We start from the raw sequence: 14,578 nt of genomic DNA, 5'->3' as shown, positions 1-14,578 counted from the left end.
TGAAATTAAGTTGATGTTTGCTATGAAAAGTTTTTTTTTTCAAAAGAGATTTCGATAATTTCAAATGAAAACAAATCAAATCACAATTATTCTAAAACTGATGTTATATTAATTAAAGTCATGTCGCATTTATGTCAATAAAATTCTCATCTTAAACAAATGCATTTAATTAATGTTTAAAATCTCAGAAATATTTCATGTAAACCCAAAAACCGTGAAGACAAACAACAACTAAGCACTGTTCATCCTCATGCCTCTTTTGAAAATTGTTATACATACATTAAAATAAACACCATATTTGCATCTTATTTCTCATTAAATTCTTAAAGGAGGCACTTTTAAGATTTCACCAGTGATGTAAACACTGGCGGGGGGACAAATATAGATGAATAATTAAATAGCTAAAGATCAGAACATGCGGTACTTCCTGCAGACCAATATTAAAATATATTTTCTACGTTGTTCCAGCATAAGAGCATCATGTTCTCAGCTGCTGGATATAAGTTTGCATATTATTAAATATTATAATGTGCTGCTAGCCACTTGGACACCCCAAGTAATACTTTGTGATTTTTATTTACCCACCGGTCACTTGGTGTCCTACGGAAGTGACCGAGTGACGGGACTGGTAATGTGTTTGCAGGCAGAAAATTGAGCTGAGGGGCTTTTCAGAGACCTTTTTTAATGACGTTTTGTGTATCTTTTTCTGCCTTGGTGGTGGTAGGCCAGAAGGATTTACCATATGGTCAGCTGGACTCATGCTGACTCTGTGTTTCAGTCCCACTGAGGTTTTGTTTAAATGTGCTGGCTGTTTTTCTATTTCTGGAACAGACGCAGTTAATGGTACATCCCAGAGCCAACAGGGTTTGCATTTACTGCTGTTACTAACTGATAACAAGGCATTTTGTTTAATGTCAAACTAGCACAACTGTGCAACCAGATCAGACTGAATGGGTACTTAACATCAATGTGCTTTAAAAAGTGAGGAAAGCTCTAAAAGCTTACAAAAGCTTGTATTTCCATGCACCTAAATCCAAGGAACATCTTGACCTCTTCCAACTACGGAAAACTGAAAGCCGAAACTGAATCAAAAGATGATTCAACTAATTATTAGTTTGAAAAAAGTTATTGAGATTTTCTCTAACACATTTGTTTTTCTGTTGAATTTTACAAGATACAGTCCAATTACATGCTTAAAACATTTTGAGATGATCATTATGGTCCAATTAATTTATATTATAAAAACCTGGGATTGTTGTGTGTGGATTCATAAGAGTTCCTGCAAATCTACTCCAAACCTGTTTATGTACCACAGTTATGTCCCAGCCAGACTTGAAGAGATGTGAGGAAAACAAATGAACAGTCTTGAGTGAACCGAGCCGTTTCCATCGCAGTACATATGTGGGTTTAAAGAGAACTTACGCTGTTGTTGGCTTGTCCTCCAGGTTCAATCGTGTAGGTGTGATTGCCATCGAAAAACATCCCTCTGAAAAAGAGAAGGAGGTGGGTGAGGAGAGGGCAGTAATACCAAGTTTCTGGGTTGTCATTATTAATGCCGGTGTGATGGATTAGTCATTTCAGTGCTTGCTCAAGAGGTTTAATGTGCTGCCGGGTCACTTTGAAGAATTAAGCTGGTGAGATTTCTCTCATAAGGACATTTTAAAACACTCTACAGCAAACAAATGCTGTCTTTTCTTCAGATATTGGTTTGTTTGTAAACCAGGTGGCGAGAAAAAGTAAATGCTATGTTACAGATTTATTCTGTTTTTTTCTCACACTCAAATATTTAAGATAATCAAACTCACTTTACCGTGAGACAAAGATAACATGAGTAAACACAAAATGCAATTTTTAAATGGTCAGATGTTTTTAAAAGAAAAAGGCTATCAAAATAAACTTGCTTCTACTTGAAAATATAACTCCACTCTTTGTTAAATCATAAATTAACTGTGATTATTAACCACAATGTTTAGAAAGTAGAATCAATTTCACCAGCTACACGAGTTGGCTGAATATTGCCAAAACTTTAGAAAAGAAAAATCAGAACCTGTTTGAAAACATAAGGAAGACGAGAAGATATTTAAAAGCAATGACAGAAAGGAAAGAAATTCAAGAGCAGACAAAGTAATTTATGTATTTGTGTGGAAAGTGTTGCAAAACCAGTGAGAGCCATTATCCAAAAATGGAGAAATTACTCTAAGAGCAGATTAAATACTCATCAAAACGGAACCCAGAACAGCATCTAAACCTGAGGCGTCACGTTCATCAGCAAAGGTCAGAGTTCATGATCCAACAACAAGAAATAAAGCGGACAACTGTAGCATTTAGGGTGGAGTTCTAAGAAGAAAACAAGCGCTGAGACAAGCAAACACAAACGTCAATCTTGTGTTTTTCCCCATAAAACATCCCAGTTACATAAAAGGAACTCAACATAAACAGTCTGTGGGGCTGCTTTGCTAATGTACGACCTGGGCAACCCATCAGAACTGTGGTGGCCTAGTTAAAGTCCAGACATAAACCAGACTTATTAATCAAAAGTGATAGATAAGGTGTTAAGTCAGTTGTGCAAAGAGGAGTGAAATAAGTACTGAAGCAGTGCTGAAATTATTCTTCAATCCAACGCTACAACACTATTTACTAAAAATGAGAAGATGTTGCTGTTTAGAATATGCAATAAAACCAAAGTGTCTTTTACACATTAAGCAAGACAAAGCAGAGGTAGTGAAACTGTAGAAACTGTCAACTGTGTTTAATGTAGAAAACCGAACAAAGAAGCAACACACAGACAAACACGAGCATCATCATCATCACACACTGAAAACCATATAGAAAATGATTAATCAGTTTGACTTTGGGCTGACGGGTGAAGGACCTGTGCGTGTCGCGGCCTTATGAGTAAATGTGCTCACCATCAGACAGCAGCCTTTAATTAGCTTTATCTGGTGCTTTTAGCAGATTGGTCAGGTCAAACTGTGAAGTCACGAGGGTCAAAACGCTGCGGGGACAAACAATCTGTCTCCTTACTCTCAGGCTGTTTCATCCTCTCTGACCTCCGGCTCACCTTCAGCACAAACACTCTCTGTCCTGGGCCAACAATGCACTTACCATAAACCACACAGATTTATGGTATGTTAAAGTTAGTGGCACCATGAGGTTAAATCTCTAACTTCATGCTACCAAATGTAAAATAAATATTAAGCCAATTAAATATTTAGTGTAAAACTTAAACTAAATATTTATAAATGAGTGAATAGCATTGTGAATATTTGGCTGAACAATGAATCACTCTTTTTTTTTTAGGCTAAATAACCCAAATTAATGCTGTTAATTTTTTTTTTTTACTTTATAGAACTAGAGCCAGACTTGACGTCAGTACATGTGGAAACTTGTTTTTGGGTGGACATATTTTATCTTGGTTAAATAAAAAGTTGCAACATAGCAAGCAGAAAAACTATCCAAAATGAAGTCAATGAACACTGAGGTCCAAAATGAAGACGGGATTATAGTGTAAAATATGTGCATGTTGCATTAAAATGAAAACAGCTGTTGTGAATTAAAAATAAATATATCTGAGATGATATTAACGCCGATTGTTTTAGACATCCTTTTAGTCAAGATATTCTTCATCAGGAACAAATAATGGACTAATATTGTCTTCATGTAGGCTGAAGCCTATTGAAACCCAAGATAAAGGGTTTTTCTTGTGTGTGAGCGAAAGAGAGAGCGATGAAGAGGTAGAGAAAGAAGAGAAGACATTTGAAGGAGAGAACAGGATGTATATAATGATAGAGAACTGACTCAGCGTGGAGGAAACACTCCCTCTAATGTCTAAACCTCTGACAGCGCTGGGCACGCCTGGCTTACACTTATATATTTGTTTTCACTTTTATAAAAGCAGAAAAAACGTTTCTGTCATGCTACAGCCTCACATGTCCTAAATATGCTCAGTTTGCCGAATGCTTTTAGATTTGATTAATTCATAGTCTGTGTTTTCATTATAGTGCATGCACCATTACATAATTTGCTGTGCCACAGTCCCATGAAATATGCAAACGTGACTCCAGGCCTGAGCTGTGCTCACCCTAATCAGCAGGTAGGAAAAATACCTCAGACATTCACAATAATTAGCTGAAATGACATGTTTGCTCTGAATGTTTTGGTGTATTTAGTCTGACTTTGTGATGAAGAGGGACGCGATGAGTAGAAACAAGCTTTGATAGATCTGGAGTGGGAATCATAATGTTTCAGGAGACGACTGGAGGCGATAATTAGTGTGAACTCTCAACAATGTGAAAACGAGTGTGTTAAATACTCACTGTTGTGCTATCAAAGAATTCATTAAAATGTTATTTTCTTCTTCTCAAACCTTTCATTTGGAACTAAAGCAAGATTCACAAAGAACTAATCACTGTTATTCAGAATAACACTACATGCCTTGCAAAAAACATTTGTTCACATTTAATGTGAACAAACATTTTGTCAACCACAAATTTCAGTAAATTTTATTGGGATATTTTCTGATGGAGCAACACAAAGAGGCATATGATTTATAACTGGAAGAAAAGCAAAGAAAGCATTTTTATTTACACATAAAAATCAGAAGTTCTGCAGAAAACATTTACTGCCACTACCGCTGCAAGTCTTTGGGGTTTGTCTGCACCTGCTTTGCACATTTAGACACAGAAGTTTTTGCCCCAAATTCTTTGGAAAACAGCTCAAGCTCAGTCTGATTGGATGGAGTCTGTCTGTGATCCCACCAATTTTTGATTGGATTAAAGTTTGAACACCACAAATAAGTATTGTGCAACTGTTTAAGGCTGGATCATTCTAGCACATCAATATGCTGTGAGGTAAAACATTTGATATGTTTAGGCTGATTGTCCTGCTGGAAGGTGAACATAAAACTGCTCTGTATTTAGCTCCATCTTTCCATCAATTCTGACCAGATTTCAGGGTTAAATCACACTCTACTGATTAATACAATTACTTCTGAATGGCAGTGATGGAATTAGATTTTAGTTTGGGGTGTCAGAGTAAAGGGGGCTCACTACAATTGCATGTCAAGCTTTTTTGGTTTTAATTTCTCAGAAAATTTACAAAACCTTCCACTTCACAATTTGATGCTACTTTGCGTTGGTCATTCTCACAAAATTCTAATAAGATACTTGAACGTTTGTGTTTATAACCGGACAAATCGTTGAAAGGTTCAAACGGTGCCCATACTTTTACAAAGAAACTGTGTGTGCACCACACATGTGCAAGCAGAATGACGCAGACTCTGACTTAGAGTTCAACATGTACTCCTCCCAAAAGGCCTCGATTTTCACTCTTCTCTTGAACAGAGCACCACTTTCAAGCAGGAATGCTAAAAATACCAACATTAGGAAGAAGAAAGAGCAAAGGAAGAGCAGTAGAGGGAAAAGAGGAGAGGAAGAAGTAGTTGTCTCTGTGAATGATAACCCTTGTAACACAAAATGAAGACAGGCAGGAACGGCTGGAGAAAACTAATTACATTGACCTGATGAGGCAGGAAGACCTGAACCTGAACACACAGAGGGAGCAACATTAGCAGGAAAAAGCTACATCCACAGTGTTTATACTCACTGCAGTCCGTGGCAGGTGGAGAGCGCCGCGAAGGAGCGAGGCGCGTCTCTGACCCTCCCCTGGTAGTAGCAGTGCTCTCCTCCCTGTGTGCAAAACACAGTCAGGTTACGTTCGAAGGCATGGCTCCGATTAAAACCTTTCACACATCTTGTTACCGCCTTCCATCAAGAGGTGAGTCCAGAGTGATCAATCACGCAGATTTTAAAAACACGTAAGTGTAAACATGACGCTGTGTTGATTTGTGCCTTTGCTGTAGTTCAGCATCAACACTTTCACATGATCCCATCCGTGGAATAACACACTCTCTGCTCCAGCTTCTCCAAACTATGAACCTTCATGCCAGGTCCTCTGTAATGTGTTTTCTATCTCCACCAGCAATTTCTCTATCCTTCTGTGTGTGAGTGTGTGTGTGTTGTTGAGCATAAACATACACTTATTGTCTGCAGATGAGTATGACGTCTAAGTGCTCTTCTGACTTCTTCTGCTCCATTTCTTGGTGCCTACCAGCCATTAGACAGGAAGCTTTTATCAGAGGATCAATTACTGCTCTAAAGTCTAACCCTGTGGACACCAGCAGACGTTCTTGATTATCCAGACGTCTTACTGTCCCTCAATTGTGTCTCGTACGGCTTTGTGAGAGAAATATGCATGTAAGCATTTGTATGCAAAACAAAAAGTGCGAGTGAAGACTTGGATTTATTATCACGCTACAAGTTCATCAGCACTTTGCAGATCAGAACTCTGTGCAGGCAGACTGCTGAGTTTACTTGTGTTGTTTGTGAATAATTTTTAAATTACTATTCGAAACATAACATGTTTGTCATACTGAAAAGTGACAAACATGCAAACACTCTTTTTACAATACAGAAAAACCATTTTAAAAAAGCATTGCGGAGATAAACAGTGTCAAAATAGTAAATGTTTCACAAATGGTCATCTTCTAAATATTGGTCTACTCAGTAATAACTGTAATATTCTGAATGTCCATGTCTAACGTGTAATAATCTTCAAAACTATTGTGACAAAGTGCACAAATATAAATACAAAGATGGAAATAAAAAGCCTGAGAATTAAAACTTATATTTATAAAAGTTGCTTTTCATACTAATCTACAATCTGCAATGGTCAGTGGAACAAACACTCCTGAATCAGCATGTAAAGTATAAGAAACGGTAAAAATAGAAGAGTAAAAAAAGCCTGCAGTCTTTTCATCCTCTATGTTTCTATCCATAGAGGCTGTAGAGTTAGTCAACAGTTTCCACCTTCATTTATTCCCTATAAATAAAATGCTGTGTTTATTCATCAGGGTTGTCAAACCCATTTTCATTTAGGGCCATATCAAAAATCTGAATGTTCTTAAAGGGCCGGTTGTACCGGAATATACTGAGAAAACCAATAAAGCTGTTAAAATATCAATAAATATAAATATCCAGGATTTTGTGATTGTTTTAGTGTTTCTGTTGCCATGAAAATTATAGATTTTGGCGCCATTGTAGAAATGTTTGTAAGGAATGTTTTTGATATTCACACTAATGTATGATGTTAAATCATACATTATGACTTTTTATTACTCATTGTATCAATTACATACTATATAATCAAGTAAGGCTAAGGCAGCAGTCACTTAAACTCAATGTTTTTGTCAACGTCAAATTTATTTATATAGCGCTTTAAAAACAGGTGTAAAACTGCACCAAAGTGCTGTACAGGTACGACAATAACACAAATTGATAAAAAAAACAGAGTATCAAAACATTACTTCAAATAAATGCCAAAGAATAAAAACGAGTTTTGAGAAGCGATTTAAAATGATCCAGGCTGTGGGCAGATCTAATTTGGAAAGGTAGATTGTTCCATAGAATAGGAGCAACAGCAGAAAAAGCCCGATCTCCTTTCCTCTTAAGTCGGGTCCGAGGAACTGTCAGTAAAAGCTGATTATTTGATCGTAGGGTTCTGGACACGGACTGAAATTTTAAAAGGTCCCGAAGATAAGGAGGAGCTAATCCATTTAAAACTTTATAAGTTAATAAAAGAATCTTAAAATCTATTTGATAAAAGACAGGCAGTCAGTGTAAAGAGGCCAGTATGGGCCTTATATGGTCACGCTTCCTGGTTCCTGTAAAACGCTGTGCTGCTGCGTTCTGGATCATTTGAAGTCGCTGAATCTGTGATTTATCCAGGCATCTATATAATGAATTACAATAATCCAAACGAGATGTAATGAAGGCATGGATAAGTCCTTCAAAGTCCTTAAAACAAAAATAAGATTTAACTTTTGCTAAAATCCAAAGGTGATAAAAACTGACAACAACTATCAAAAGTAAAACCAAGATTCCTAGCAGAGGTCTGACAAAACCCAGCTAAAGAACCAAGAATCAGACCTGGATTTGTAGTGTGAAGACTCTGACCAAATAATATAACTTGAGTTTTACTTTGTTTGAGGTGAAGAACGTTTAGTTCCATCCAAGATTTGACTTCAGCTAAACAATCTATCAATAGCTGAAGAGATTCATTTTTACCATTTGATGAAGATGAATACTTTATTAATCCCCAAAGGGAAATTCAAAGTCCCAGCAGCTTAAGACATTACACACAACATACACTACAGTTCACACAATATATTACAAAAACACTAAACGCAATTACCAGATCAACATTACTAAGATTTTACTAAATTAAGATTACTAAATTACTAATAATTTGTAGTTTAAGGGGCATATAAATCTGGACGTCATCTGCAAAGCAATGAAAAGAAACGTTAAATTTATGGAAAATAGAGGCAATAAATACAAAATAAAAAAAATGGGACCTAAAATTGAGCCTTGTGGGACGCCGTACTTTAAAGGTTTGGCCCCGGAACAACATTGGTCAAGATGAACTGAGAAAGTTCTGTTTTCTAAATAAGATTTAAACCATTCAAATACCGGGCCTCTCAGGCACAATGTTTTAATCTATGTAAGAGAATTTTAACATTTTAAGTCATTATATAACATAAAAGGGGATCTGAAAGTCATTAAGATGAGCCTAAAACTGCAGATGAAGAGGAAGGAGGTTGTTGAAGGCACAGAAAATGTGCGCAAAATCATAAAAGCAGAACAGGCTATTTATAAGTGATGCTGTGCTCCACTATCCCAGAGTCTCTCCTCTTCTTGTCGTACTGAACCTTCTGCTCCACTTCTCATCAGAAGAGGAGAAACCAAATAGAGAACATTCACCATGTGCACATTTTTCCATGTGTCTGTCGCTGAGCTGCTCAGACCTGGGATCTCCTTATTCCACCACAAATAAGTAATCAAATAAAATGCACAACTAAATATTTAAGGCTGGACACTGGATGTGGGTAATAAAACACAACACATAATAAAACAAGATCACCTCTAGCAGCTGTTCCTGAACGGATCCGTCACTTTCAAATGCTTTCCATACAAACTTCACTTACATTAAGCATCATGTAGATTTAAAAACTGCAACAAGTCATTTCAACATGTGATTAGGCTTATTTTACAATAAATATACTTTAATTATAATGACAAGAGTAATTAATAATTAGTTTATCATTGTGAAATCATGTTTCCAGTAATTTGTACATCCATTAATTTTCTGAAATGATTAATAATTTGTAATAAAACCTGTTTTGTTCACGCAAAGTAAATGCATCTTGAACAACCATTCTATATAATATAATATAATATAATATAATATAATATAATATAATATAATATAATATAATATAATATAATATAATATAATATAATATAATATAACATAATATAATATAATATAATATAATATAATATAATATAATATAATATAATATAATATAATATAATATAATATAATATAATATAATATAATATAATATAATATAAAAGAAAGAAAACTGTAACCAGGAAAGGAAAGTTTTTGCCATTTCCATCCTTCCTGTAGCAAAACAGATTAAAAATGCTTCTTAATGAGACTAAAAGTTTATGAGAAACATTTTGTGCCGTGATGAACAGCATGATCCGCCCTGAACTAACTGCATTAAGTTCAACCTGTGGACTCCTGATAACACCTTTAACAGGATGGCACCCCGTCTATTATCGGATGCCATGCAGGAGCAGAACAGATCCTGGTCCAGATCTATCAAAGCAGCAGCTGCTGGACACTTTGACCTTTACCGCCGCACACAAACACGGGCTTGTCTCAAATTAACCTCCTTGAAACCAGACATTTAAAACAGAAATAGGTGCTGCTTTTTGTTCAACCAGAAAGAAACTCTGTCTCCTCTGGACATTCATCAACAATGTGAATTAATTCACTGCTTTATATCGACTGTTATAATTACCGGTGACCATATTTTACAAGATCTGTTGAGTTCATTTGGATCATTCTCTCTAAAACATCTGATATTACCACTAATCTGCTGCTTAGCCGAGGAAATCCTGAGCATTATGAATCCTCACCCACTTACAGCGCGGTGTCACATAACGTCTGAGTGGGCGTCCTGTAACTGAGCGGTGTAGATTTCACAGGATTATCGCAGCAATCTTAATCTGGTTTCAGAGTAGCTGGAGATTTAAGCCACAGCCGAGGATCTCTAGAAATTCACAGTTCATCCATGACACTGTAAAGACACTCTCAGACTCAGACTCAGACTTTGTGTGACATGTTCTAGTTTAGCTTGACGAAGTGTTTTCTCTGACACAACAGATGTTTCCGGGTTTTTCTGAAGGGGTTCTGCTCGTTTATTTGCTTCAATACATAGAGAGTTACTGGATTTATTGATCAGACTGGCTGAAATGTTCTTGTAATACTGAAAGACAAATAAGTAACATGAGAAGCTTTTGAAAGTGCAATATGCAAATACTCTCCATGGATCACTTGCCAGATGTTTGGTGCACAAGTTTGACTTTAAGTTTCCATTTCATTTGGATTTTCTCTGATTCAACAGGGTCAGTATTATGCAGACATTTTCAACTAACTAATTACTTGGACAAATATCTTCTAGCAAGCTGGAGGAAAACTTCATACTTTCTTCAGCCATCCCATTAGCAAACTACAAGCTTCTGAAATGTTTTTAGGTAGTTTAATAACCTGTTTATTTAAAAGCCCCTAGCCGACCTCCCCATATGAAACTTTAAGCATGTAGGAGAGCTGGTTATTCCTATTTTTTGTGGCCAACTGTCCAGTCACAGTAATGCGAAGTCCTTGTTGACGGCAACAAAAAGCAGCTGTTGTTTCTGCACTTTCCTGAAAATATGAGTGGGGAGGTGTATGTAAATATTTGATATCCAATGATATGTATCCAACATCTTCATTTTAAGTCTCATTGTAATTGTTTGGTGTGTTATCAAGGGTTCAAATGCATCTCTGAAGGTCTACAATTACTTGTAGCAGCACCAAATTCCTGGGGATGCACATCACAAACGACCTCACCTGGACTGTGAACACCACGTCTCTGGTCAAGAGGGCACAGAAACGCTTGTACTTCCTGCGGAGGATGAGAAGAGCACACCTGCCCCCGCCCATCCTCAAGACGTTCTACAGAAGCACCATAGAGAGCATTCTGACCAGCTGCCTCTCTGTGTGGTGTGGAAGCTGCAGCGCCTCCGACTGGAAGAACGTGAGGAGAGTGGTGCGGACAGCAGAGAGGATCATCGGGGCCCCCCTTCCCTCCATTCAGGACATTTCATCCCAGCGCTGCGTGTCCCGAGGCAGAAACATCGTCAGTGACCCCTCACACCCCCACCATGGACTGTTCTCCCTGCTGCCCTCTGGAAAGAGGTTCCGCAGCGTCCGGTGCAGGTCCACCAGGTTCCGAAACAGCTTTTTTCCACTTGCCATCAGACTGCTGAACTCTTAACTGGACTGCACTCAAAATCTGGTCTCCACTTCATACCTTGCACATGTACAGAGCTAAATAACTTCTATTTTACTGTCAGTCCTGCACTTTATATTTTATATTCATATTTATATTTTATACTGTATTTTATTTTATTCTGGAGTAACCTCACAACATTGGAAGCTCAAAACACTGTCCTGAGCCGTATGCAACGAAATTTCGTTCTGTATACACCCTGTGCATGCAAAATGACAATAAAGTCAGTCTAAGTCTAAGTCTACTGATGATAAGTGTATGCAAACATCTGAGGATCACTGATAAAGTAAACATTTTGATCATTGAAGGAAGACTTCAAGGGAAATTTTAAGTTGTAATAGCTGTGGTTCACATCCCAGCTGCACATTAACGTAGTGAGAATGATTTTTATTATCTTACTTTGGTGACGAAGATCTTCCCATTCTCTGATAAATGCCTCTCCTGATATCCCGAAGACAGGAGATCACTGTGAAGAGAAAAGGGGGGGGGAAAGTAAAGTTTTACTGTTCAACTACAGTATAAGTGTGCCTAATTATGACCCGCATCAAGAGACAGCTCTATTTCTAGCTAACAAAACCTACATAAAAATAATTATAAAAGTCTAGGCTCTAAGAAAATGTTATGTAAGAAGGTGTAGGGGTGTGTGTGTGTGTGTATGGGTGAGTTGCTATCAGAGGAAGGAGGGACAAACCAAGGTCAGTAAGTGGGAGAGGAAGCAGAAAAGGCAGAATGAGATAGAGGCAGGAAATAAACTGAGAGGGTAAAGGAGAGAGAGAGAGAGAGTGGCATAAATAAGTAGAAATTGGGCTGCGTGTGCGCTTTCTTAGCAGAGCTGGACCAAAGCATCCCAGTGGAGATCCACCCCGCAGGTCCAAAGCGAGGCAGAGATGAATGAGCTTTACTGCTCACACACACCCACTCAGGAATGCAGCATAGTAATCAAGGTTTCTCCTGTCTTCAGTACGTATCCCATTGTTCCTGAATTGTCTTGGTGATGTGAAGGCATGGACGGTGTCGGTGAAAATTGAGGAGCTTTCAAAATCCTTCTTAGTGACCTGAAGAAACCTGCTTTGTTAACAGTGATCTATGTGCCCTGCTAGCTATTTTATAGTCTCACTACCAAGTGAGGCTTGCAAACCCATAAAATGTGCAGCTGAGAAAAGTGTCACTCCCAAGCTGCTGGATGCACTCTGTGATATGGCTCCCTGCAGCTGAAAATAAACATTATCAGAAAGGTATTAATAGACGGTTGATCCACAAAACTCCATTAACAGCAGAAATAAACTTCACTCAGAGCCTGGCCTGGTTTCTGCCGTCCTTTTAAGTCTTATATAAACAAATGAACTAAACTGACAGGACAAGCTTCAAGCCTTTATCATATCTTCTTTAGAGTACAATAATTTTTTTTTATGTTTTTGTTGATCTTTCATTGCTTTGGTGCCTGCAGGTCATTAATAATACAGCAGCCAAACATCTATTTTCTTGGATAATACATTCAGGTCCAAAAGCAAATAGGATGAAACTTTTTTTAGTGCTGGCCCTGAATCTTTGAAATAGACGGTCATTTTAAATCACTGCAAAATGTTGTTTTTAACATTTTTCAGCTCTAATTGGATGGAAATTTTAATGGAGAAAACCAGCAGAAGTTGTGCCTTAACCTGACAAGAGTGGTAATCATTCAGTACAAACAGACAGTGTGTGCAAAGGCCAATACAGAACTTCAACATGTGAGGGTCAAGAATGACAAAATCTTCCGTCACTAACTTAGATATAGCGGGAAACTTTTATTTATTTTTTGTATTATGAGGTTGTTTTCATTTCAATTCAATTCAAATATGCTTTATTCATCCCAAAAGCAAATTACATGTTGTTGTAACTCATATCATCCAGATATCTATAAGGAGTGAATTTGGATAGTGATGCTGTGGGCCAGAAGGCTCCAGCACCAGTGAAAAAAGGCCTCTGACTGAAGAATTTGAAATCGAGGATGTGATCTTTGTTAATTTGGAAGATTTGATCTGTGAATAAACAAACTCGGATTAAAGGTTGAATTTTCTAAGCTTTTTAGTGTAGTGTTTCATATTTAATACTTTATACTTCTTCACAAAGGGGGCCAATATATGTGGATGGACGCTTTAATTATTTGAAAAAGATGTTTTCAAAGTTACAGAGGAGACAAAATGTCATATCAGCATCAAAGCTCTAACACAAAAGCACTCACCTACAAAAGACGAGTTTGCTCTCTGCGCTAATGGGCAGTTTGCTGTTGCAATAAAAAATAAGTGGATGAAGAGAGCAGAGAGCAGAGAAGTGGAAGAATCATAAACAGAGGAGTAATCGCCAGAGGGGAATGCAGATGTGAGATTTGAAAAATAAAGTCTGAATATGGAGTTAAGGTCTGAAACAGAAATCATAATGTGCTCTGCTATTTTTAAAGATCAGGCCAAAAATCAAACTATAACATGTACAGCACAAATTAGAGACTTTACGTATATCAAGACAGCATAAAGTTGTTTCAGTGCAAACATATGTTTCTGTGATGAAGACGTTTGATGGGTGCAACTCTTTGTTCTGCTGGGATGTGTGTTTAAGATTCGGAGCCTGTGATCTTCATCCAGACTCACGCTGAGCTCAGACACGGGGGGTTCAGGAGCGCATCGCACCGCGGCAGCGAGGTAGAGACACGAGAGGTTCGCTAACGGAGGGCGCCGATAACAGATTTCAGCTCTAATTGTTGTGGGATTTAAATAATTCACATGACAGACGAACAAGCAAAGGAGAGCCACACACACACACCCACACATGCACATCTCCCTCCCTTTCTTGTTAACATGAGTTCACACGTGAACAACACAAAACTGTGCAGAAGTCTTGAGTCATTTTCAGATTCCATTATATTTTGTTTCCAAGGAGCCACATTTTTCCACAATCTTTTATAAATCTGTCATTCTTCAGAATTTCTAAAGTATTTATTTTAACAATGCAGACTTTGATAGCATATTTTACTCATTTTTAAACCACAGGACCTTTTGGAAAAATATTTTAGAGCTGCTCTAAAGTATACACAAGCCCCTGTCAAAATGCCAGGTCTTTGCAAATTAAAGAAGGTGGAGT

General features: G+C 37.5%; 1 protein-coding gene across 5 annotated transcripts in view; it reads right to left on the bottom strand.

The window, feature by feature from the left end:
• adam22 (ADAM metallopeptidase domain 22) overlaps positions 1 to 14,578 on the bottom strand; it is a 69,639-nt gene that overhangs the window by 31,851 nt on the left and 23,210 nt on the right. For all 5 annotated transcript variants that reach the window (XM_023331480.1, XM_023331481.1, XM_014472548.2 and 2 more), the window contains exons 4-6: positions 11,864 to 11,930; positions 5,605 to 5,687; positions 1,423 to 1,486 (exon numbers count right to left, since the gene is read on the bottom strand). In XM_023331480.1, coding sequence (XP_023187248.1) covers positions 1,423 to 1,486; positions 5,605 to 5,687; positions 11,864 to 11,930 — 214 coding nt within the window. The remainder of the gene's footprint in view (positions 1 to 1,422; positions 1,487 to 5,604; positions 5,688 to 11,863; positions 11,931 to 14,578) is intronic.

The sequence above is a fragment of the Xiphophorus maculatus genome, chromosome 3 (assembly GCF_002775205.1).
Source record: "Xiphophorus maculatus strain JP 163 A chromosome 3, X_maculatus-5.0-male, whole genome shotgun sequence".
Classification (NCBI taxonomy): Eukaryota; Metazoa; Chordata; class Actinopteri; order Cyprinodontiformes; family Poeciliidae; genus Xiphophorus; species Xiphophorus maculatus.
The sequence above is the reverse complement of the archived record's forward strand: the minus strand, read 5'-3'. Positions and strand labels throughout refer to the sequence as shown.